General features: G+C 35.9%; 1 protein-coding gene across 2 annotated transcripts in view; it reads right to left on the bottom strand.

Annotated features, from left to right (window-relative positions):
• The window catches only part of VWA8 (von Willebrand factor A domain containing 8), a 180,126-nt gene that overhangs the window by 68,401 nt on the left and 84,125 nt on the right, over nucleotides 1–27,600 (bottom strand). For both annotated transcript variants that reach the window (XM_053934989.1, XM_053934990.1), the window contains exons 21-26: nucleotides 25,425–25,501; nucleotides 15,187–15,262; nucleotides 14,407–14,542; nucleotides 12,948–13,067; nucleotides 10,851–11,056; nucleotides 3,288–3,439 (exon numbers count right to left, since the gene is read on the bottom strand). In XM_053934989.1, the coding sequence (XP_053790964.1) occupies nucleotides 3,288–3,439; nucleotides 10,851–11,056; nucleotides 12,948–13,067; nucleotides 14,407–14,542; nucleotides 15,187–15,262; nucleotides 25,425–25,501 (767 nt within the window). The remainder of the gene's footprint in view (nucleotides 1–3,287; nucleotides 3,440–10,850; nucleotides 11,057–12,947; nucleotides 13,068–14,406; nucleotides 14,543–15,186; nucleotides 15,263–25,424; nucleotides 25,502–27,600) is intronic.

Below are 27,600 nucleotides of genomic sequence, written 5' to 3'. Positions count from 1 at the left end.
ATTTCACTATAACAATTTTCCTGCCCTAGAATCTCCTGGAAATGCTTCTGTATCAAAATTTAATTGTTCAGGATTTGTATTCTTATACAACAATTTTAATGCTGTATCACTAACATCCTCAGGAAGAATTGGTTTGGACTGTTAGCCCAGTTTTCATGTTACTTAATAGAAGTGCTGAGCAATTTATTATGATAGCTAGTAAGTCTTTAAAGTCTACCAAAAAAAGACTGGGGAACAGAAGTCACCTATGAGTATATGCTGTTGTCGCTAGAACAACATAGAAATCACACCTAGAAATCACACCTTCAGATTGCCAGCTTGTGAGAGTCTAGAAGCAGGTAGGAAAACTAGCTTAAAACAGAAAGTGATCTTGACATGTCATAAAACCAATCTGAAAAAACTCAATACAGTAAGAAAAATGTAAGCATGAAGAAAGTTGATCACAAAGTGAAGACGGGTAAGTGCTATGGAGGGTTTTGCAAAAAGGATGTGGAGATTTATGTAGAAAACCAGAGATGAGTTAAATATTGCATGAAGTACTTGGCTTTTAAAATGTCAATACATTTCTATTCTATACTCTCATACTACTGTACTTGGCTTCAGCAAAAATGAACTTGACCAGTTTCACACCCAATACTTAACAATGGACACACATCAAGTGAAGACAAGGAGCATAAAAGAAAAATAAAACCAAGCAGAGGCCTTAAAAACAGGGAAGATTGAGAAGTGACTTTCTAGTGCCAAGGCTATTTAGAAACAAGACTGACTTGCCTTGGGAGGTTATAGAACTTCATCTCTGAAGTTCTTCAGGCATGAATCATGAAAAAATGAGATAAGGTTTTAGAATAACCTGCATCTTTTCTGATGGAAGTGGGCCAGACTAGATTAGCACCATTATAATATTCTCAGGTTCATGGAAAACAATAGAGAGATCAGTACTCCAGTATCTTTTCTGCAGCAGTCCAAACAACATAGACCCAATTACCTCAATGTGTCTGTCCATCATGTGAGATTGCAATATGGGCTGGAACAGATTTGGAGAGATTATCTCAATGTTCTTTAATCTCAAGACAGAATCAACATGAAAGATGTAGCTGTAATTCAAGGTGATCTACCTGTGGAGTTTACAAGCTCCATAGGAGTGAATCTCATGACCAAAATCAAGGTTGTCTTACAATGGAGGGGTAAGAACCTGAAATGCCAGCTGTAGTGGATGAGAGTGAGGGATTGAGACCAAGACAGGTACGTTGGACAGATCATCAAAGCCAAGTGCTCAGCCCAGCACAGTGAGATCTAAGAAATAGATCAGCTTTTATCAGCTGTGTGTGAACTGCTGCTGTAGTTGCTCCTCCCCTGGGCCTTCAGTGTACAAATTAGATGCTCACAGCTGCCTGTCTAGTGAAGTTTTTGATGAGCATCTTGTGGGGATCTTGTAGGTCTGTCATCCTTGGTGTCCTAGAAAACCTCAGTGATTAATTCAAAATTATCAGCTGATTATCTTTAATTCAATATAATTACATTTTTCTTTTCTCTTCTAACTTCTAGACTGAGCAGTCCCCAATTATAGCAATCTTTCTGTTATGTTTCCTAAACCTCTGATTGTCTCATTACTAAAGAATCCTCTCCCACATCTAATACTTCTAAAATTATACAAAGACCAAATTTCTCAAAAACTATGACAAATATTGTCATTCGTTAAAATAGAAATTACCACGTGATGTTTAGCAAAGAAATTATGGCAAGAGTTGCAAGTGTTTTCTGTCAATTTGACAGAATTTGTCATTGCTCAAATACTAGTTCCCCAGGCATACAATAGTCCTGTCATCAAAATTAAAAGGTACGCTATAGGCACTACTCTGCCAATCTTTTTTAATAATTATATGTAGAATATTAGATACGATAACAGTGGTGCTGCAGCAGGAGGAACCTACACACAATACCACAGAATGTGTAAGGCTGGTAAGGACCACAGTGGTCATCTGCTCCAACCTCCCTGCTCAAGCAGGGTCACTCAGAGCACGTGGCACAGGGTTGCATCCAAAGGATTTTGAATATGTCCAGTAAGAGACACTCCACAACCTGTCTGGGCAATTTGTTCCAGTGTTCACTCACTTGCACCAGAATCACTATCAATACATCATGCCATAAAAATCAGTCCCTCCTTAGCAAATATAAAATATGTCATATGGCAAACTCAATTTTCCATATATCCATAAACCTTTCTCTGTGAAAGGGAAATATTTGTTTCTTCATAAATAAATTATGTATTAGAGCTCAAGACAGAGTAAGTTTTCTAATTGTTTTTTAATATGATCTACTTAAGCCTGTTCCCTGTGAATTTTGGAAGAATGTATTACATTTGTTTCACAGAATCACAGAATAGTTTGGGCTGTAAAGGACCTTAATGGTCATCTGGTTTCAGCCCTCCCTGCCATGGGAAGGGACACCTTCCACTAGACCAGGCTGCTCAAAGCCCTGCCCAACATTTGCAGTGGCCTTGAACACTTGCAGGGAGGGGGCATCCCTGAACGACCTGTTCCAGTGACTCACCACCCTCACAGTAAAGAATTTCTTCCTAACATCTGATCTAAACATACCCCCTTTCAGTTTAAAGCCATTCCCCCTTGTTCTGTCAATAAAGGCCCTTGTAAAAAGTATCTCTCCAGCTTTCTGGTAAGGCCCCTTCAGAGAGTGGGGGATGGCATGAAGACAGGAGGGCATTACTACGTAATGCAGCTGGTTTGATTCTAACCTCTGCAAAAGAAGTATAAGGTGTAATATGTTAAGTAGTAATATAATTAAAGAATAACAGTGATTTACAGACACATACAAAAGTTGTTCTTGGAGCTTACATGCACTGCTCCATTCAGGAGAAATACTTTTGTAGAGCCCTCTGTGAGCATCAAAGACAAACCCCAGCTACCACTGAAGACAGCTTTTTTTCCTGCAGACTTAGGTGGTAAGTAACAGGACAGAAGTGTATTGCAATTGAATCAAAAACACAGGAGAAGAAACAAGTATTTCCCTTTATTAAGACATACCTGTTTACCTTACAAGATATTAATATGTACATGGATGTTATAGATTAAATATTAATAAGCAAATACTCGATCATGAAATAATTTATATCGTTGTAACTTATTTGGAAGATTATAAATTTGAACCAGTGGAGGACTGACTTCCAAGAATTTCAGGTTGTTTTAAAATCAATTAGCAGCAAGATAACACACTTATAAAGTGATCATGAGAAATATGTCTTCTTAATATATATCTTATGTTATTCTTACTCCTTGGCCAGCTGTACATTGGTTGGTTTTGCTCCAATAGGTATCCCATATTTGTGCAAAGTGCTGTATAAAATTTCACGCATTTCATTGTTGTAGGAGTCAAAGTCAAATACATTTCGAACAACATTTGCGAGTCCTTCAGATGGAAATTTCTGTAAAGAAACAGACCGCCAAATTTCTTTTAGTGACTATCTATTAAGTTACAGCACATCATTATGTACTTCTAAAATGAACAATTTTAACAGTAACTTTGACTGACAGACAAGTTCTGAAGTACTCTTTACTTTTCATTTCCAGGACATCATTTCAAGTCAGAATGAAATTATTGACACCGAACTTGATTTAAACAAAAAAAAAGCATGTGACAATTATTTAACACTAAACACCATTAATGGTTTAAAGAATTACTTTCATTATACACACAACAAGATGATGTAATCATTTGAGAATATAATTAATAATAGCCTGCATTCTTAAAATTTCCTTTCTGTAAACCATGAAGACCTGATACAAACACACACATTAATATAATTCACTCATGCAATTAATTTAAGAATTCTGAGTCTAAATGTTTACTATAGAGAAGCAGATAATACACTGGTTAACAAAAACTATTTTAGGTCATGATGGATTTTAGTAGACACAGAAATTCATTTACAATTCACATTTTTTTTCCCTTAGGGAAAAATACTAGTTGAAATGTGCTATGTACATTTTAAAATCCCAAATATTCATCAGACTTTCATTAGTATCTTTAGCAGAAATTAAAGTTTTGTTACTGTAATGGATTGATTATTCTGAATGAGGAATTAAATAGCTCGATGGTTGCATCTAGAGGTAGTGGTCAATGGGTCAAGGTCCCAATGGAGATGTGTGACAAATGTCTGTCACAAATGTCTACAGGGGTCTGTACTGGGACCAGGACTGTTATTATCTTCATCAATGACACAGTGGGATTGAGTGCACTCTCAGAAAATTTGCAGATTGATACCAAGCTGACTGATATAGCTAACATGCTTGTGGGATGGAATGCTGTCCAGAGGGACCTAGACAGGTAGAGAAGTGGGACCACAGGAGTTTCATAATGTTCAACAAGGCTGTGTGCATTGTCCTGCACCTGGGTTGGGGTAACCACTGGTATCAGCACAGGCTGGGGGATGAACAGATTGAGAACAGTTGGATGGGGCTTTGAGCAACCTAGTCTAGTGAAAGGTGTCCCATCCCAAAGCAGCAGGGTTTGAACTAAAATATCTTTTAGGTGCTTTCTAGCCAAAACTATTCTAGGATTCAATGAGTTAAAATAAGAGAAATGAAGAATTTTTAATATCACAAAACCACTCAGAGAAACTGATGTCATTGATTAAGAAAGCCACTGAGGTGGAGGACCCCAAGCTGGAGTAGGTATATGCCAAAAGGAGGCTGTGATCTCTGGCTGTGAGAAATTCACACTGGAGCAGGTTCCTGGCAGGACTTGTGGCTCCTGTGGGGAGAGGAGCCCATGCTGGAGCAGGTTTGCTGGCAGAATTTGTGACCCTGTGGAAGGGCCCCAGGAGGGAAGGACTCACAGTAGATAAGCTCATGGAAGACTCTCTCCTATGGGAGGGCCCCCACGCTGGAGCAGGGGAAGTCAGTGAGGAGTCCTCCCTCTGAGGAGAAAGTGGTGGCAGAGACAATGTGTGAAGAACTGAACACAGTTCCCATTCCCCATCCTCTTGTGCTGCTGAAGGGAAGGAGGCAGAGAAAGGCAGGAGTGAAGTTGAACTTCAGAATAAGGGAGGAGTAGGGGGAAGGTGTTTTAAGATCTGTGTTTATTTTTCATCTTCCTACTCTGATTTGATTTGCTATAAATTAAAATAATTTCCTCAAGTCAAGTGTGTTTTAACTGTGACAGAAATTAGTGAATGATCTCTCCCTGCTTTTATCTTGATCTACAGGCATTTCATTATATCTTCTCTTCCCAGCTGAGGATGGGAGCAACAGAATAGATTTGGTGGGCACCTGGCATCCAGCCAGAGTTAGCCCATCACAAATGTAAATGGAGCACACCAAAAATAAAGAATTTTAAAAAACTATTATCAACTTGCTGTATATTCTGGAACTTTACTGCCTAACTGATTCATTTTATCCTTTTTTTGGCAAGAGATGGGAGTGAGAATCTTTCTGTTTAAAAATCTCTCACTTTTCCTCCACAGGCCTTTCATTCATATACTAGATTTTTCAGACAAGGATCTAGACACTTCCATCCCAGTATGGCACATTTACATTGATGAACAAACTTGTGGAGAAGTATTTTAGGAAGTTGTAGTCTTAATTGTTTTTTTCCCCATTAGTGAGCTAGGCTGGTACAGAGAACTTGAAAACCAGACTTAGGTGTCAGAGAGGTTTATAAAAGTATTAAAAATAAAGATATTTGAATCTCGATTAAAAATTGAAACAGAAGAGAAGAATTTCAGAAATGTTTTGACCTATACTCTTAATCAAATATCAGCATTAGGAGTTTAATATTTTCCCAACTTTATAAATATCTGATCTCAATAATAAAATACCTGTGACACAAGCAATACTAAAATTAGCTAGTCACTGTGATAGATTAGAATACCACTGCTAAATTAAGCTTGTACAAACCTTTTTTTATCTGTGGTGTACATAGCACAGAATATTTTAGTACTAGTGTTGCTATAAAAGCATGTTAAACTGTGTTCTGCTTTTTAAACCTGTCTATGAGGGACCTATTAGTAGTTCTGCACCATTATAGCTTAGCAAAATACAAGTTATTGTGAGATAATATAAAATTTTTCTACAGCCTGTGCCATCTTTGTTACAACATCCAGTTCTAACAAAGTAACAAGTACAATGAAACAGGTACTAAACCCATTCTCCCATAATCTATTCTAAGTAAACACTGTATAAACATTTAAGGTCAATAAACATGTAAGGTGAATTGAAAATTTTGTGACAATGTTTAGTAGTGAAAGTGCTAACTTCTATATTTTTAATTGCACCTTGGAGTCAAAAAATAGAGAATCATTCTGAAACAACATTTATACAATGAACACTGCATTTTCTCTGTTCTTCTCAGTGCAAAGCACAACCAACACACTGGCACCAAGCTATCTAATTCACTCACAAACTATGCTTTCACCTCCCTGCACTAAGTACTGCAGAAACCTTGGTCAAGTACTTCAAATAATATCCAGTTTTCCCTAGAAGTCGCCAAGTATGTCTGCAGTTTTCTGAATCACTGCATAACTTCTGTCATCAATACACTTTTCTGCAATGAATTGCCTCAACACTTCCATGCCTCTTGTGTCAGCAGGACATCATAAAAAATTTCCTGAGGTACAACAGATGGCTTCTGGGAACACAAGCCACTTGTACAAAGATCCTCTACTTCAAAAATTAAAAAACAATCACAACTCTTCTGTTTCAAACAGAACAAATCCAATCTCTCTTTAATAACTGCTTGGACAACTTACTGAAGAAAGCAAATGACAGTTCACTTAAAGGAAAAAAAAAAGAAAAATACAAGAAAACAAAACAAAAAAAAAAGAAGAAAAAAGGTTGAATGTTTGGGGCTTGAATTGAACATCTAAAAAAAAGTAATTTGGTTTCTATTGATTTTTAAAATGAGATTACTAGAGAAAATATTGATCTCTTATCAGTCTGTCTGGTTGTCATTCACTTATTCTTCCCCTTAAAACTAACACTTCTGTGTGTACTTTAGATTATTTTCACAACTTAGATTCTTGGCTATTCCTTAAAATAGCAAGTAACATAGTTTTTTTCCTTTTAAAAATTATATTTTTATTTATGCATTGTATGCTTTATTTGATACAGAATTTGACTTGGTGAAAAAGCCATATTTTTTTGGACCTAACATTCCATGAGGATATGTATTTCTACAGTCTGCCTAAAATCTATAAGGAAAATTGCAATTTCCAGTAGAAATCAAGAATCTTAATTCAAATATGCTATACCCATTGAGGTCTACTGTACTTCTACCACTGCCCTGAAAAGAAAGTGATAAATTATCTGGTATTCAGTCTGTAATGAGTCCAGACCTTTTGACTTCTACCTTGTGTTCTCACAAATGCTCACTTCCTGTGTATCTTGGTGCCTTCAGATATCTGTTTGTTCCGTGCGCTCTTGGTTTCCCCCTGCACCCACCCCTATGTCCTTTTGCTGAATGCAGCCAAGCTCTCTCTGTGCCTCCTCAGCTGTCCTTCAGCAGGGCCAGAAGCACCATGTCTATGGCTCATCCTGAGTGACAGACATATTAATGGATTAACCAGTACTCGTGTCTTTAGTGAGCATCATCTACAGCCAAATGAAACAGCTGAATTCTCCCACTGCAATTTCAATCAGTTCCTCTCTGTCACATAGCCACTGATTTATATTAAACCAGCAGAAACCTAATTATCTTTGAAAATTGATAACTGAGATCCATTGTGACTGGCCAAAAGGGCAAAAGGTTATTAGGCAGCAAAGTGAGAAGGGGATATAAATTGTTATTTGATATGTCTAGTTTCCTTTTGAGATCAGGCTGAACATAAAAAAAAAAAAAAAAAAAAAAAAGGCATTATCTTACCACAAGAGCTTACTGAATAGGCCTTAAAACCTGATGATGAGTAGATTGCAGGGCCAGAAGGTTTCTTAGGCATTTACTCCTTGAAAACTGTTATACTAATGCCTACTGTTAGGAAGAAATCTCAGATATAAACAAGAAAGATTACCAAGAAGTAAAAATCTGAGCTTTCTGAAACTAAAGAAGAGTTAGTAAAAAAAGCTATTGCCATTTTATCTAGACTAATGTGGCTTTTGTGATTAATATCTACCAAGGTCTCATGAAAAACAGCATGTTAGATTGCAGAGAAGCAGTCATAGGAAGGTGCCTGCTTACAGGCATCTTATGGTAAGCCAACAGAGCAAGGGCAGAGCTTCTGAGCTTACCCACAAGCTACGATTAACATAAAGACTTTCGACATTTGACAGTCTGAAAACTGGAGGTAAGCAAGACAAAAAGGCTGTATCCAGGTCACCTGCCAACTAGAGGTGCAAGACCCAAATTCCTGATACAGAATGTGAGGAGAAAAAGTTGCAGCAATCAAGTTAGGTTCCTTCATTAGGCAACTCTCCCTGTGCCTGGAGTTTTGGGTCTTCAAAATAGTTTGGTGTCTCAAGCATCACCAAAAAACTTTTCCCTAAGAAAAAGTTAGTATAGAGGCAATATAGCTCTGAGCACAATGTCTAAGCTACAAATAAATTACTACATGCATAGTTCCCTAAATTACTACATACAGTTCCCTACTTGCATAATCTTAAGGGGAAGATAATCTTGTAACTGCACTCCCTGTGTGTATCCTAAATGCTGAAGATCACAATTAGTCAGAGATTAGCCTAACAATATGCTGATACCATAGCAATCAGTATATTTTTAACTGACTAGCCCTGATGCTCAGATGTGCTCTCAGACAACAGTAATCAAAAGCACCTTTTTCCTCCAAAACATCCAACCTTTTTTTACACAAGCATAAAATTCCAAAATTATGTGAAAGAAATCAACACAATAGTACAAAGAGAGCAGGGCTGTGGAACTGCTGTAAGGGAAATTGTTTAACAACATGACTAACTTCCCTCCTTCCTTCCTAAGGACCAGCAATTTCATTGACTCATTTCCCTCCTTCCTCTTTCTTCTCTACCTGAAGACCTAAAAGTTTCTTTGGAATAACCATTATGTTTATATTAATTGTTTACATTTGGCTACTCCCAGTTTTTTTATTATTCAGTTTGAAAATCAAGTAAACAAAATGTTGCATTCTTGCTATGAGACTGGGATCTTGAAAATAAATGTTACAAAACAAATCAAAGATGCATGTTGGAGGTGTATTTGGATATTTACACTTTGAAAGAGGTAAAAACTTAGCAGATGGGAAACTTCATCACTGAACTGCATCCAATGTCCAGGTTGAAGAGACTGCACTAATCTGCTTAAGTGAAGGAGACAGAAGCAGACAGTAATGGCCCTTAAGACAATTAGCAATGCAGTTCTTTCCAATTAGATGCTGTTCACACTCAAATAATACAAGAATTAAATCTTATGCTTCTGCACTGGCTGCCAACATAAATCAGTACAACTTCAGGTTACTTGGAGATAGATGATGAACAAAAGAAGTTAGGAAGGAAGGTAGGAAGAGCAGAAAGGTATGAAGACAAAAAGGAGTTAATTTAACAAACACCCTAAAAAATTAGCTTCTCAGCAGCACAGCAAATATTCCTCAGGTCCGTAATCTTTCCACTGTCATTTTGAATGTAACTGTGTGTTTAGAGATCAGCATGTTCTATCAGCTTGGTAAACAAATACCTATCAGCTTGTAGTGGATCCTAATAGACTGCTTTGTTTATGTGTTTATCTGGATTCCTCAGCCTTTAGATCTGAATCTTCTTAACCCTTAGCACAAAGTTACAGAGCATTATTTTTTCTATTATTGATAACATGGTAGCACCAGTTTGTCTGAGATCTTTTTGCACTCTAGAGACCACAGAAGACAAAAATCTATCCTCCCCAGAAATCTAAGTGAAGATTTTTAAAAGTAGTAATTCCACCCTGCAGGATCTGAATGTCTGTGTATATGGCTGAATGTGTGTGTATTTGTATGTGACCACAAACACAAAACTATCATGCAATCCTGCTATACTATGCAGTATAAAACACAGGAGCAGTAGGTCCGAATTTGTGAGAAATTACGTTCTAATTGTATTAATTACATTAATTTCCACTATTTTTTAAAAAGATCTAGGATTCAGTAACTCAAGAAACGGCCTATAAATTAACAAACTACCAATTTTACAACTATAAACAGAACAAAATAAAAGCACTGCTATTTCAAAGAGCATTAAGACACTTTATATTTCAAATACTTCAGGAAAAAACATCCTTCAATTTATAAAAACAGAAGTCAGACTTTACTGTAATATTTAAAAACTAGATCATCATTAGATCAGAATTCACAATTTTACAGTTAAATGTGTGTAGGAAGTAATCATGAATCCTACACATTCCCTTGGTGAGTTGTTATCCATCTAGCATTTTCCTTAGAAAAAATTCACTACAGATGTATTATTGTTACGCAGCAGGAATTTCTTTTTTTTCCACAGGAAAGGATTAAACCCACAAATTTTATAGCAGAATAAAATTAACAGTTGCACTGTCCTGGAAGTATTGTATGTTAAATATGGTGTTTTATAATGAGGGCTAGTATGAACATTGCACACAGCATTCACAGTATGAAATTTTTTTCTCACACAGTAGAAAAACAGATTTACAGGTTTTTTTTTTCCTATCGATAAAAATATGCAGAATAAATATCTGCCCATATACATCTATGATCCTTACCCTCTGACTATCTGAGCATCTTTAATATTATGCTTCTTTCAAAATGTAAAGTGTTTCACAAGAATTAAATAAGAATGCATGAACAATAGTGGCATCTTCCTGAAACCTTCAGGCATTAAAAAATTAGTATTGATGAACTCAAGTTTACAATTAAATCTGATGTACTGTACCTGTAAATGTTTTACAATGTTCACAACTTCTCTAGTTGAATAGGGGTAGTTAATAATTCCTTGGTCAGCTAAGCTCCTGAGCTCTCCAAAAGCAGCTACCAGTTTCTGCAGAATTGCCTCTGGAACATCGGGACCATATTGTTTAAGCATTGCCAGTTCTGACTGTGGTTTGGGATTATCAACAGCATGGCAACTAAAAATGTCCCCTACAATGAAAAAAAGAAAAAGCACAGAGTTAGATAATTTATAAAGAAGTAGCATCACAATAGCCCCTTTAAGTTTAATACTGGACCTCTAATAGAAAAGATATGATTCAAAAGAACACGGAGTACCAAGTTGCTAAAATTGTGAAAAATGTGAAGTATAAGCTATGAAGAACATTGAGGTTTCTGGAAACAGAAAGATCTTGCCTGTCATTTTAATGAAGCTGATATCTTGAGGGAGAAATCATCTTCAAGAAGAAACAGAAGTCAAATGAATTCAGGAAAAAATAAGAGAAAAAAGATTTTAAGAAAACATAACTGGTTGAATGGAACCCATTTTTTAACTTCTTCAGAATACCATAGAATGCAAGGAAATCTTGAAATGCAGGAAGACCCTAATGCAAACACAATTAAGAGGTCTAGAGGAAATACTGACTTTATCTTTTCTCCCTGCCTGTCTTGAAGTATGGTAAGAAATTTGGCAAGATATTATTTCCATACATTGGCTTTATATTGATACCAAACATAATCTATAAATCGAGTTTATTCATAAAAAGTCTCAGAACAGTTGTACAAAACTTTGAAGAAGCATGATCAGATCCTGCAGAAAAGCAGAAGAGACCCTAAGTTGGAAAAATAATACCAATAAAGAACCCCAAAGACTCAATCACACCTCTGCCATGTGGATCAAGAGTGGTAACACTGGGTTGATTAACCAATCAATTTGTTGATTAACCAATTTGTGTAAAGGGTCCATGTAAGGAAGGAAACTAGGCTATGAAAAAGAAACACAACAATAAATTCTCTTGGGGCAACATAGCTTGGTGAAATTCAGAGCCAATGAGTTTCGGACAGAGAACGTCCACTCAGTGGGAACCTGACCTGAAAAACAACAAACTACCAGGTAATATTGGTTTGCAACTTTTTTTGAGTATGTTATTTCTTACAGATTAAGCATTATGGCCAAAGTTAACAGGCAAAACCACATAAATTAAGGTTCCTGCATGAAAATGTCCAAGCTAACATAGATAATACAGTCAGTGGAGTCTGGAGGGTATTCAGTTCATAGCCATCATGTAGCAGCAATGCCAAAACCTTGCTAGAGGCCCACTTAGACTAACACTGGGCTATACAGACAAATGAATGCTTCACCACTTGCCCCTGTGCAACTTAATTTCTTCTTTTTGCATGAGATGAAGCTCTAGGGAATCTTTGCTGACACACAGAATTTCTGGGACCTACCAGGAGCTTCCAAGATAAGGCTTCTGTTGATATAAAAATTGTTTATGTGAAATTTGGACAGCTTTACCTGATACTGAGATGAATTCAGTATCTTGTCAAACATACATATTTAACTAAGGCCATATGCATGGAGAAGCAAATAAAGACTAAGAAGCAGGTAGCACAGTGCTAGCAGCAAAAAATATAGTAGCCTTTAATATTGAAAGCAAAGAGAAGAACCATCCATTAAGCTACCATCTCTCTTACCAAACAGGACAATACACGAGCTGTAGCTTGTTTGATATGGGGAAAAAAATAGTGAGTGGTTGAGAGAGCTGTCAGGTGTCAAGCTTACAGTTAATTTGTTTGCAGTATTTGTATACTCTATACACTCATTAACCAAGATTCCCATAACCTTGTGTCTGCAATGTCCATCCAGGTCCCATAAAACAAAATAGTTTTAACACAGATGATCACATACAGCTTTTTCATTCAGGGCAAGTTCGGGCACTTTTATTAAGATACATAAATTTACATGATAGTCTTAATGTCTTACATGAAACAAAGTATCAATATGCATAAGGGCCCTTCTCCTCATGAAATCTAATTAATAAAGACAGATATTCTATTAGTCAAGTCTATTACAGATCATAAATTAATATTAATCACTTACCTAATGTGCCAAAAAAGTCATTACCCAAGAAAGGGAATCCAGGCCTATTTGCCAGAACTATCATTCTAAAATCAGGATGAATAGCTATTACATTTTCTCTCCCCTCTACATGAGCATGATCTGGAAAATAAATAAAATGTATTACTTGCATATTTAAGCTTTGCAATAGTAAATGAATGAACATAATTAGATTAGGTGAAGAATTCTTAGAATTAGAAGAAAAATTCTTCTAATTTAATTACATTCTTCTTGGAATTAGAAGAACAGTTACAAAAAAAAAAAAGGCTCAATAGCTTCTTACATGTCATTCAACTGAGTTTTCTAGCATGCATTTTAAAGTTTCATAGTTTGTTTCACAAAAAAATTTAACCAAAGTATTTAATTGAAAAAAACATAAAAATGCATCCACTGTTCTTGGGGAGCAGACTACAGGTTTTCTTTATATTTAATTTCACTAAAGTGGTGAAGCCAATGGTGAATAAAATGTGATTTATATACGTCTGACATTATTTGATCTGGGAAGACAGGACCAAAATTCCTCCTGGTTACTACAAAATTTGTGAGAAAACAGAGATATATTATTTAACACATGTGAAGACTCTGGTTCTCCAAAACTACTCAGATTGGCCCCATTCAGAACCTTGTTCCCTTTCAGCATGATACCAGTGGCACATGGTGTTTGGAAATCCTTTAACTGCCTCTAAAAAACTACAGTAATAATTAGAACTGGCTAGCAAAATATTTTAGAATAAACCAACCTAGAGTTTATAATGACAAGCAAAACTCACGTGTGCCATGTAAGTATTGCATGATTGCTACATGCAAACATTATTCCCAATATTGTTAAAATAAAACTAATTATATAAAGTATGGTGTCTAGTAGCATCAAGAGATACCTTCAAACATGGTCTTGTTTTGAAAAATAATGAAAAGTATTTATTTCCTGGAACCCAGATGAATTAAATTCCATCAAATTACAGATAGCCTCATCCTGCAGGATATAGTTAAATAATTAAGTAACCATATACTCAAGTAAGCATATGCAATATTTGATTAGAAAAAACCCTTAACAATTTGACCCTAGATATACTCTTATCTTTATTCCAGACCTGATCCAATGATAACCCAACTGTCTAGATAGGCATAATCAAGATCATCATTTTCTCAACAAAATCTTTATTTCTTATGGTGAATGAGAAGCAGAGAGGTCAAGTTACACTTTCTGGGTTTAGGGGTTTTTTTTAATTCTTCAGCAAAATTCACAAGAATGCTAACTTAAAAAAAAACCTTAGTGGCTATTGTGATAGTAGTAGAGAAAATTACTGTAAATTCTTTAATTGTAAACTTAGGAACAAACAATTTATACATTTGGACTGGTTTGTGTTGCTATGGAGCAACTGAAAACCAGCAACATGTTACATTTTACTGTAAATGGTGAAAACACTTCCACTCTACTTACTGGCAACAATTCGCCTTCCATCTGACAAAACCATTTCCCCACTTTCTACTAAAGTTTTTAAGATACAGGTAACATTTGTTGGTGCTTTGTCCGCCTCATCAATTACCAAAATATGTCCAAACTTCACTGCTTTTACCTAGAAGAGAAAGGAATCATATCATCACTGCTGGCCAAAACCCTGCAAGGAGCTGCATTCCTGATTTCTCAGTGAGCAGGAGTGACACCTTGGTGGCACTGAGACAAGAAAGGGACTAAGAACAGGGATAAGCTGTGAGCAAATCACAATAGAAGGAAGAGGAGGCAGGGGAGGCAAGAAAGTTGGGTGTTTCCATTTCTCCTGGATAGGGATGGAAAGGAATATGCCAGGGAGGGAAGTGCGGAGCCTGACTGTGAACAACTTGGAGCGCAGACAGAGAAGTGCAAAGCCAGTTTGCATCTAGACTTTCAGTAGCTGAAAGAACTGAAGAATGGCTGCAACAGCTGTTTGGAGCCCGACTTAGCATGTAGGTGTGAGGTGCTACAAAGGAGAAGGAGGCAAATATCACTCTACCAGTTAGAATGTGTCAGGTTAATACTAAATTATTTTCCATACTCATTTTGTGTGTGGGAACTCCCAAGATTATCATCTTATTCACATTTGGCACAGCAAATGTGACAAATGTGACTGAATAAAAATTAATGTTTGTTACCATGCTCACTCACTGTGCCATGAAAAATCAAATCACCGACATTTTAAATCAGAAACCTTTCCAAATATAAAATCCAAATGCTACTACTGACCAGTGGTGAATCTTCATATATAATAAGACCATCCTTTACAGAAGGTTGTAGGGTGAGGCTTTGGACAGTGGTATCCCTGAAATGTGGAAAAACAGATGGTATTAACTAAAAATACACAGGAATTTTAGTTACCATAAAATGCAAAATGAATAAATGAAAAACTGAATAGTCTCTTTCTAAGAGAAAAAAAATATCTTTTTTTAGAATACTTGAATAGTTGGGAACAACAGTGTGCCCACTTAGTGGTCAAATGTGAATATCCCTGCCTCTGCCAGGACTTTCACAGTAGTTCTCCATTTCTCATAAACCCTGAAAACAAAACCACTGAGAAATGAATCGGTATTTTTTGTATGCAGGCACATTATTGATGTTACTATTTCTAGTTAAGTATGCTGAAACTGTCATTTATGTGACAAACAGGAATTGTTCCTGTTTTAGCTGTTCTTCTCCACATACCATCATGAAAAAGTCTATAAACAAACAAATAAATCCAACAACCTATCATGTAGAATTCTTAAAATAAATTCTTTTTAGTTCTAAGTCCTACTGGCTTGCTACATTTTATATCATGAACAGTATAAGCTCTTAGATGGGACAGAGGCTTCAGCAGCAGAGTTTCTTTCTGAAATTCTGTGTTTGAATTGCTCCATTACTTTTTCTTCCAATTTAAAACAGTGCTAATTAAAATCTGTAATGAGAATATTCCTTAATCTTCACTATTTAATCTATTTTAACCACCACTGAATGTACAGATAATTCAAAACCAGTTGCAATTCAAAAAGGTGAAGCAACAGACATCACCACAATGGAATCACCTATATAATCTATGTCTATAACCTAGGGAAAGCCCCTCCTGAATGTATAAAATGTAAAAAGACCTTTATCATGATCTGTATAATCAACCCCATTTACTTTGGGGTTCAGATGGACCAATGAGCTAAAGAATAATCATGGGTCATGACAGAAGGTCCCCAAGGCTCCCACGCTTTCATGGGCAACAGGAAATTCAGTCTTAAGGTAAGTTGGTCTTGCTATCACTTTCCTCCTGTATTTCAAAATTTGGTTTAGTCTGTGTCAAAAGAATGATGGGCTGATCACAGGACAAAACCCATCTGGAAAACCTCTTTTAACACTGCTTGAGATACACATACTGGTCCATTGGTAAGGTTGGTAACCTTTGCACTGTATGTAACATTTGATACAACAAATCTCTTACCTTTCACAGCTGTGCTGCGTAACAAAACTGTTTGCTTAAGCCTAGGTGACTCACTCTTCCAAATATCCACTTAGTTCTATCTTTAATTTTGCAACACCTTGCAAAAACCAACAATTCTGATAAGCTCCATGTATACAGGAAACCAAACAGTACTGTTAGCAGCACACCACTAAGTGGCTAGCTTCCAATTACAATTTTAAACTGAGAGGATAACTTGCACATTTCCTTTATTTGAAACTGCTGTCAGCAGGATTTCTGTCCCTAATCACTAATAATTTCTTGCTCAGTTTTAAGCCCACAATTGATTTATCCCAGAGTTTCCATGCACAGAAATAAAGCAGAGGGCAGAAAGAGAGACTTTGAATGTTTAGCTACCTGATCTGAACTCCAATCCAGAAGGGGAAAGGTTACAAAGATGGGACCACATTCACTTCATTTAACCCAGTCACAAGTAGGCAACCCTGCCTCAAATAGTTATCTTAACATCGTATTCACTTGCAACATATAACTTTTTACATCCTTAAAATAAGCAGTAGCACTAATCTCTTATCTTAGAAATCATACTGTGAACACAAAAACAAAGCTTCTACTGTCATCCTGTGTGTCTAAGCAATTTATATGCTGGGCAGAGAAATCAATAACAGATCCAAAAATAACAACAAACCAATGGTTTTTGTTTCTTGAACGAACATTATTTAGGGACTAAATTCTCATTTTGTATGTATCAGCCTACCTCCACTCTCAGTTAACATTTCTGATTCAAGCCTATACAGCTGCAGATGCAGAAGAATTTTAAAATGCATAAATCAAATGCTGGAGTATATGAAGGTCATAGTCACAGGTACTAATTAGTCAGAAATAACTCAAGGAAAAATGTTCTGAGGAATTAATACAAGGTACAAAGGGGAAAAATTTGTCAAATTTGAACTGTGATCTCTTTAAAGGAATAGAAAGGTGAGAAAATGAGAGGACCCGAGGATAGGATAGGTCAAGAATAATGTAAAAGGAGATTAATTACAGGATGCTTTACAGATCATAAATTTGCACTTAGGAGATAATGCATGAAAAACAATAAAATGAACAAAACACATCAGGAAATGAAGATCTCTAGGGATGCTGTGGATGGTCACAGGTGACGGCATAAGAAAAGACAAAAATGTCAAATGGTGTTTTACTGTAACATGAAACAGTACTTTACTTTTGCTGAATGAGTTAATCCTCTGGCTCTGCAGAGATTACTTACAACCCCCTAATACGGAATACTGAATTGTGCTTAGTATTCCATAATAATCAGCAGCCCACACAAATCCTTAGGATGATCTCATTCTTCAGAGAAGACAGAATTGACATATTTTTGGGGAAAATAAACACTACAAGAGTTTACTGTTCATTTAAGTGCTATTACAAAAGTAGCATAATCAGAAAAAATATAGACAGTATCAAACTAAAATAAAAACTGTCATCCTTAATCTATCTTCTATTTTTTTTTCTTATTTTATCTTTCTTCTGCTTTGTTGATAGTCAGCCTTAATATTTAAGGAAATACATTGGGGAATTTGCAATGTATTACAGAGTTAAATGTAAGTCAAACATTAATTCCACTGGCTTGATAATTTAAGTGTATGTGAAACTCCTGTATTTGCTTAGGCTATTCAGACATGTATGAATGATTGTACAAGGGTTATAACAGATTAATGTTATTTTCCTTTCAGAATTATATGCCATACACTTATATATCATTAATTTCTGTTCTTCAGAAACCTATCATGACCCAAACACAGTAAAGAATGGCTAAAAATAAACTGTCTCCTTAGGGTTTTTTCTTAAATTCCCACTTTGTAACAAATTATGTAAATGTAAAGACATTGAAATAAAGAAAAGATAAAAATACACTAAGTCCAAAATATTTTTGAACAAATGGCAAGCAGCATTTCCTAAATGCAAAATATGTCTGGCACTCATAATTTCCACAGGAAAGGAGCTAAAAACTCCAATTCACTTCCACTTAGTAATAATAGCACCTTAATAATAACTAACAGGCTCTAACAAAGACATGAATACCAAAACCTCCTAATTTCATCACATTCAGCAACGAAAATAGGTCTGACACAAAGAAGCAAGACTGTAGGAATGTAGAGTGAGAAAAACTGTCTGACATACTGTCATCTTACTCAACTGAACTGATTTTGTCTTCGCCTGATTGTAAAAGAAAAATATAAAAAGCTCACTAATGTCTTTCCTAAGAATGTACTTTTACTTTTATCAAGGAAGCCATTCTCACAAGTGCTCCATTTAAAAAGGAAAAAAAAAAGAAAAAATGTTTACTACTGAAATACAGCAACTACTCTGACAGAACCACTCAATTCTTAGTAGGACTTTTGAGAATTCTTCTCATGTTTTTTATTAGCTCATACCACTTTTATTTATTTTTTGCTACTGCTGCATTGTTTACCCTAAAGGCAGCTATTTCTGAGGTCTGCAGACTGACTCAAACATATTGCTGTGACAGTTCCTGTTTCACTGACAGTAATGCCTTCCTTCTAGAGAACAACTATGAACTGTGTCAGGAGAAATTTCCATCAACCTCAGAGAGTTAGTTGTTATCCTCTAGTTTAATAAAAGGTGTTCCAATGCTTTAATTTAAGATTTGAGTCCCCAGGAAAGCTTATGCCCTAATACAGGACACAGTGTCAAGGCCCCAGCTAACATCACAAACACTCACATTCCGTGGAATTACTCCATCTTGACAAGTGCAGAAGGACTGTATTGTCCTGACTTCTGTATGCACTTATACTGAGGCTAAAAGGATAAGAGATTATTTGTGCAAAGCAACCTTGTGTTCTAGGGGTCCCTGCTCATGGTAACAAGATTACATAAATCAAGCTCAGGTTTGGCCTTCTGATTCACCACACAAAACTTCATGGTAGTTGAAAGGAAAAACCAGAGATGTAGAGGGTATGCTCTAGAAATTCTCCTTCATTTCTGTGAGGCATCTATTATCTAAATACCTTTGTGCATAGATACATATTTCTTCTCAATTACATGTCAATCAGACATGAATATACCCATCTGCTGTGACCTAATTTGAAAGAGTATTTGAAAAATAATTAGTCCAAAGGCCATTTGAAGCTGTTAATTGGTCAGTTAATCCACTCACGGATTATCCTGATGAAGAGCAGGCAATCCCAACACAAAGAATCAATCTGCACGATTTTGACATTTACAAATTAATTTCTTTAGTCAACCTATCACAGAGATATTGCATTGCATGATCTGAGTGCTATGTTTAGGAAATTCTGAAATATCTGAAAAGTCAACCAGATGTCTCATTGCTCTGTTAAAAATGACCCTGTAAAGGTTTTTAGACTTATCTGTATGAACTGATAATTAAATTCACCTTTTTTTTTTTCCTGCTAGGCTATTACAGCTACTCAGCAGGACATAAGTTTGTTTAAAATGCAAGAAATTATTTTGACTATAAAGGTACTCATTACTCAGTATGACTGCAGGTGGCAGAAGAAAGGTCAAAGGGAATTATGTTTAATTCATGTTATATGCTTAAATCTGAAGTTACAAAATTACTTGTATGTGATCCATCTGCCAAAACAAGATGCAAAATTCACTCACTCTAATTGTAAAATCCATAAATGGGGAAACATGACACCGTGCAGCTTCCCTTATTGCTTGTAAGAATACATTTAATTGATTAAACAGTGAGAAACTCTTACTTCAGCTTTAGAGGAAAATGAAACAACAGGGTCTTCTAACCTGAGCTATTTCTCTGTAACAGCCATGCAGCAGGATATTAAAGCAGAATTCAATGCCTACAAAAAAGAAAAACGAAGTAGCTTTCTAACACCTGGAATGTGACAATAACAGAGCTAGTCAGCCAGCTTATGAAAATATAAGATTGGAAACAGGGACCATCAGCTGGCATGAAATCTTGGAAGCTTTGCATTGCAACTCTGTATTGGCTGAAAATGTATTTAAGAAAACAGGTAAAAAACAAGTAAAAAACCAAAAAGACACCTATTATGTAGTCAATGCACTCAGCTCTTCACAACATAAATCTTCATGACAAAAATGTATCATCTTCTTACTAATTTCCAAACATGAGCTACATAAAGAATAAAGTACACACTATAAAGTAAAATATTAAAAGAAAATAATCTAAACATTAATGATGCATGAATTGTGAGAAAAAATTTTGTTTTGTGGCTGCCAACAAACAAAAACACAACACAACATCTCCCCTCCCTTTGCTGTGTTCAACGGAAATAAACCAGTGCAGCTATAGAACACTTCCTTCAACAGCCCACTATGGAAATAGCTTTTCTGTATTGTTCATTTTTAAAAATAGACCTGCAGAGCTATATCAGCATTTAAGTTATTTCATGTGGTCCTATATTCTTTCAAGAGATGATAATCAAATGCAATTCGGAGAACAAGTACAATGTAATTCTAGTATCCACCTGTATCTTGGACAAAGGAAGCTGTTTCTTCTGAAACAGCTTTTTAAATTGGAATTTAAAAAGTCTGAAGTCAATAAAGCTGAAAGGGTAGTTTTAAATTATCTCAATAGGGGAAACAGATAATTAGATTTTATACTTATTACATGTGCTGAAAAAGAGGGAAAGAAAATCAAGATCTGAAGATTAAAGCACAGTTTGTAGTAAGTATTGCTTGTAGGGACACCATAAGCTCATTTTCCTACCTCAAACTCCCCATTAATTGGATTGTTAAAGATCACAGCAAAATTACATTTCTTTTGAAAAGGATAACATATGCAAACTCAGGTAAGTTTTGGAAAAAAGATCATCAGATTACTGTAATTTTTTAGGGAACTAGAAAAGGCACAACACAAAATGCAGTAGATTTTTTAAATGAACCCTGTATCACACTTTCCAGTCATCAGTCACTAGAATAAATACAGTAACTCTGACAGGAAGATGTGATATCAAATCAAGATGCCTTAAGCAAATTCTTTGTAAGGAAATGTATTGGGACACATAGAACAAGGTAGTGTAATATCTTGAAAGAGAATACTAAGATAATCAGATACAAAATAGAATTTCAATAACAGTATTCCATTGACAGTGTCAAACATCACATTTACAATAAAGATAAATTGCTGTAGCATATACGTAAATGCTTAGAAAAATAAGTTATCTCAACTTGTAAGAAAAAGACATCAAATGGAGAACTAAGACTTAACATGGCTAATTTAGGGGTAAACCTGCTTTATCAAAAGCTAAAGAAGAAAACTTCCTACATTCTCTATTTCAAGAAAAGGCATCACATCATATTTACAAGCTGTAAATATAAAAAACAGCTTGAGAGTATGACAATTCCAAATAGATGCAAATTTAAATGTTTAAATGACAGATAAAGAACATCTTACTCCAGCAAAATCATTCTTTCTGTAAAATTAGTTAGCAATTTAATTATAACAGAAGTAAAATTAATCTCTTTTTTCTTTGGTCATATCAAAGGAGACAACTATTTAGAGTCCATAATACTTTCTTCTGACATTTTTATGTAGGAGAGCTGGGAACTTACAGTTTTATACTTATCTATTGCTCTCATCAGTGCTAAGAAGGATTTTACGGTCTTAATAGAGCATATTTTCTTGCCTGAGTCTTCTCTAAAGTTTTACTTTTTTTTTCCTTCTTTCTGTGGAATCTTCTTGGTTTTAGAGACTTTGTAATTCAAAGCAAGATATCATGAGGGAATAAAAAAAAGCAAGATATAATGAAACATATATATACAATAAAGAATAATAAAGCAAGATATCCTTGTGAGGGGAAACAGAGGAGCATGCATTGAACTCTTCTCTGTGGTGACGAGGGAATGGCCTGAAGTTGTTTCAGGGTGGTTTAGTTTGGATATTAGAAAAAGGTTCTTCACCCAGAGAGTGGTTGGGCACTGGAATAGCTTCCCCATGGAAGTGGTCACAGCATGTCTGAGTTCAAGAAGCATTTGGACGATGCTCTTGGGCACAGGGTGAGACTCTTGGTCCTGTGCAGGGTCAGCATGGACTCTGATGATCCTAGTGCTTCCCTTCCAACTCAGCACAGTCTATAATTCTATGATTATCAGTTTCCAAGAAAATTAATTTCCTGATTTAATGAAATACTAACTTGATCTACCAAATTTAACTTCAGATTTTTCTGTAGAACCACTGGAAAATTCTTTCCACATCACTCACAGGAGAGATAGCAAAAGTAGTAACAGAAAGGTTCATAAAATAATGAGGCTTTCCAGAGTTCACAAATTTAGGAGCAACACAAATACTTGACTTTGTTACATTAGCTTGGAGAACATCACATTTTCTTACAGCCAGTTTCTTGGTTACTGTCTGTAAAACCAGTACATGTTTAATTTCTATAAGAACTCTTAAAAGTTCTTTAATATTAGACAAAGTAAAGCTGTTGTTTAATTCTGTAACATGTAGCTGGTGTCCCAGTTGGAGACAACTATACCAGGAAGGGAAACAAAATTTGGGATTTCTCTGCTGAAACTTACTTTTGTAGGAATGGACTGACAGGGAAATCCTGGCAGATGAAAGTTCTTAACACAGAAAAGCAGCAAAATGCTTCATAAGTGCAGTTGTAGGAAGAGGCTGTCTGAGCCTGTGCCATATTACCTGTTTCCATAATCCCACAATTAATGCAGTGAGAGAGATGGTCAACTCCTGATCAGCTGCTAATACTAGGAAGTATGTAAGAGAAGACAGCCAACTTTTTGAATAATTCATAAGCACACATTTTTCTTAATTTCTGTCATTATTGAATCTAATTGCAGATTCCTTCCATTAAGATTTTCTGCTTTATGGTACCAAAATGATTATAAGACTTACACATTTTAAGAATATAAAAGTATTCAATGAGATGCTGTAGGAAATGTTAAGAGAAAGGATTTATAACCTCCATAAGCAATCAAAACCTTTGAGTCAGGCTGACCTTGCCCATGTGAATCTGTTGCAGAGCAAGTAAATACAGACGTCCCTTTTCCAGTATTTTTTTCTCCTCTCATCCACTTGAAGTACAAGACATAAAATGTGAGATTTTAAAATGACTCCTGGTAATAGTTTATTGCCTTTAAGACAAATACTCCCTGCTTGAATGTCATTGAACATATGTAGAGTTAGAACAGTCTTAGAACTCCTTACACTCTTTCAGCAAGACAGTAAAAAAAACCCAAACCAACAAAAAAACCTACCATAATGAATTTGTCAAGATCTGTAATTCAGGTATGCAAGCACCATTAAAAGCATTATATTTAGAAATACTTTCCTTGGCATGCTTGAAGGTACTTACAGTAGCTAGCTAGGAAATCTGAAGAAACACACAGAGCTATCAAAGAAGAAGTGCACATTCTAGAATATTTTCTAATAAGGTACATCTATGCCATAAGCTACTGATTGAATCTCCCCCACAAAGTATGTAAAAGCTTACTAGGAAACTGCTTGGGTTTTTTGTAAACTTGCTCTTACTTTGTTTTGAATCCAGAAGAGTGCACTAACAATACTATAATCCTTGTTTAAACACTTTTACCTTGCAAAGTATAACCAAAATATATAGACTGAGTTCTTCACATAGCATTTCAAAATACTACTCAGGAAATAGAAATTTCTGATTTTGCTATATTCACAAATTATTTTTGTATAATTGCACAGGACTGCTCATAATTTTCTGCTTAATTTTCTACTTCAACCTCTCTCCAAACACCTGTAATCATAAGCAGTACCTTATAAAGATTGTAGAACACTGTACTGGCAAGACAATAAATGCACATTTTTCTTCCTAGTGATGTCTCAACTAGCATGCAGTAATTTATACATCATACAGCTGCATGAAAACCCCAAACATGGTGCTTATACAATGTTCTCCTGAACTATATGAATTCATATTAAGCACTGTTCTGCTTCATCACTGGAGACACACAAAAGGACACAAATGGTGTAGTACTTTATGACATAATTGGGATTTGCAAAAATCACAGTGTATTTTATCCAGATGAAGTGGGTGGCTGTTCCAAGCAGGAAAGTTAACACAAAGCTGAAAGCAGAAGGTCACAAAAGCAGCATTTCATATAGAAGCGATGGAAGTCTAGAAAAATAGTATAAAGGAAAACAACAGTAGAAAAGTAATGAGATAGAGCTATCCAAGTATCAAGAATACAAGTACAAGACATTTGAAGACAAAAATGTGGGTGAGAGAGCGAGAGAGAAAGTGTTACAGAGTCTATGCTGTTAATGGGCAAAATACCAAAGATCGACATTTTCATTAGCACTATTTAAAAAACAGTGATTATGGAAAGAGGCAGGGGGATGAAGCTAGGAAGTTGAAGAGAAAGAGATAAAGATTAGGAATTAAGCTAAAATGGGATTCAGTTAAATTGAAAATGAGTCTTCTAGATATATTTATTCTTTATTTCCATTTATTAGTTTCAAGTTCATGTTATAAAAAGCAGGCAGATAATTTCCTATTATTTCAGCTTTTGAATTGTTTTCAGTTGGTTTATTGACTTGAAGTCTGTTGTTTAGCTTATGATGTAATTTTCTAACCCAAGCTCTTATGGGTGAGAAAGAAATACATGCGCTTAGCAGGAGTGCCAAAGGAAAAAAGCCAAAAAGTCTTTACTATGTAAAATGTTTCTTGTCTGATGAGTGTTATATTCAAACAACTTTTCCCTCACACAATACCTCATGCTAAGGAAATCTTTCCAGAAATGACAGCAAAATATAACTTGCCTTTTGAACAAGGTTTAGCATCAGCACACTTTGACTTCTACTTCCTCATGTATCAAACAAGGTGATTGCATCACATTCTTGTACCCACTCCTCAACCTGTCAGCTTACTGCCTCTGCCAGACACATTTCTGTGGTTTGTGTGTCACTTGCCATAATAGGGGGTCTTTGTTCAAATAGTAAACACACATTAACTTCAGAAACATGAGTTTTAATAACATGAGAAATTTGACTAAAACAAAGAAGTATGGAAATCTAACACATTCTTACCTATGCAGCTGTAAATACTCTCTGGGTCTGTTTAAAAGGTGAAGGAATCTGTCAACAACCTTGTTTTTCCCAACACCCTGCAGTAAACAAATATAATATTAAGACATAATACAGATGCACATAATAAGAGTTATAAACCCAGAAAAGATACTCTCCATACTCCTTCATAGGTAAATACAACTTCAATCTATTTCAGAAAATTCAGAACACAAGTTGATTACATGTATTTTATTTTATCTATATATTCACAAAATACCTACCTGTCTTACTAGAAATAACCAGAAATAGTATTGTGTCCCTAGAGTTATGTCACACATGCTATGCATCCTTTAACTAACACAAGTTTTTCCAGCCTTTTTATCTCACAAAGGTATTGCAATGTCAATGCTAGGAAGTTGTCTTGCACTTAATAGGCAAAGTTAATTCTTGGTGGTTGTAGGAAACATCCTGTAAATGTCACATGGAATTGGGGCATAGCCTTGGTAATAGTTGCTGATCAAATTCCACTGGAGTTACAAAAAGAGACCCAGATGGAATCAGAATTCAGCTGGAGATAAAACTGATCTATAACTCTATTGAAGGATGTCTGCATTAGCAAGCTGTGGAAAATTATGACAGTGAATTAGGAGTTGCTAAGACCCTGGTGCGCCCTATAAAAGCGTTTTAGGAACTGGTATTTCAGCACAGGTCTAACCTGGTCCCAAGGAAGGAATTATCAAAGAGCACGAATTAGGTGGGCTGCTGGGGAACATCCTCCACTTCACTCTCATCCTAAGAGAGATGAGTATGTACCGAACTGCCGTAAGGAAATTCCCTTCAAAAGTACATTCTAGATCTGGTCTGAAGTGCTAATGTAGGTGCAGAACAAGATGACAGCTCACATGCAGAAATTCTTATCCCTCCTGCAAGGAGGTGGCTGCAGGAAGCTCAGAATGCCAGTGAGAGTGGTTGCAAAGAAAAAGGAAACAGCCGAAAGAAAAGCTCAGTCGTAGACCAGCCAAAAGCTGTTTGACAAGACACTATCCCCCTGCTGAGAGTCTCACTCTGACTGCATGAATGTATCTAGTAGTCTACACCAGTGTAAAGAAGATAAATATAACCCAAGGAAAGATTAAAGAGATTAGATTAAATCAATTTGGGTTCCACTTATCTGTTTCACTTGGCATTGAAACAGAATAGGAGCCTTCAGAGCTGCAAGTTATGACATTTATGACTGTAAGTTCTAGCTGCGTGATGGTAACTGCCAGCTGCAGAATTGCAAACGGTTTCAGCTTCTTAAAACGGGACCACAGTCTCTCCTCTGACTACATTTGTAAAAATGGAGAATCATGCACATATGTATAATGAAATCACAGAAGGAGAGTTCTCACCATGAGAGCAGAGGAAAAAATACTGCAGAGGAGACAAAAATAGAACTACCTATATTCTACTGCAGACTTGACTCCCACACAGAAGAGCCAACTCTGTTAGTGCTCTTCCACATGCTTCCTGATGAATCTCCTTCCATCTGATTCTTCAGAAGAATCTACAGCTTTATATAGGTGTAGTAAGAAGCTGCAACACACTTAACACCTTTCACAGTAGTTTCTGAAAACTGTCACCTGAAACAGCTCTCCACTGCTGTGAAAGCGGATGAAATTGTGCTCACAAGTTCTTGCAGGAACTTACAGGACGTATCCATTTGGTGGGAAATTTTCAAGTTCAGAAATTTTATAAGTGACATTAAAAGTAACCAGAAACAGGCTAAGAATCCCCTAGTGGTACACACAGACAGTTTTATTCACATATGTTTCCTGATACTTTCAGTCAGATCATAAATGGGTGAATAAACAGGAATATTTCTAATGTCAAACACAAAACACCCATGCTGAAAGCAACTTCCTCTCCTAAGAGAGCTAAAGATGGCTGGGCAGATGTCTGCACACAGCTTCTGTACCGATCCCAAGCAGATTGCGTATCCTGTTTCAGTGCAGAGTGGGACTCCAGCCAGCTGTGGCCAGTACAAAGATGATGAAAGAGATCAACACACTGAATCAATGTAAAACATACTTAATATTACACAAAGTTGTAACTGTAATTAAAAAAAAAATTACAGTTATCAAAGTACCAGTGAAGTGAATGGGAGCTGTGCCGTGACCACATCTCATCCTTTACTCATTTTTATCTGTGCATCTCT

Source organism: Vidua chalybeata, chromosome 2 (genome assembly GCF_026979565.1).
Source record: "Vidua chalybeata isolate OUT-0048 chromosome 2, bVidCha1 merged haplotype, whole genome shotgun sequence".
In the NCBI taxonomy this organism is placed as follows: domain Eukaryota; kingdom Metazoa; phylum Chordata; class Aves; order Passeriformes; family Viduidae; genus Vidua; species Vidua chalybeata.
The sequence above is the reverse complement of the archived record's forward strand: the minus strand, read 5'-3'. Positions and strand labels throughout refer to the sequence as shown.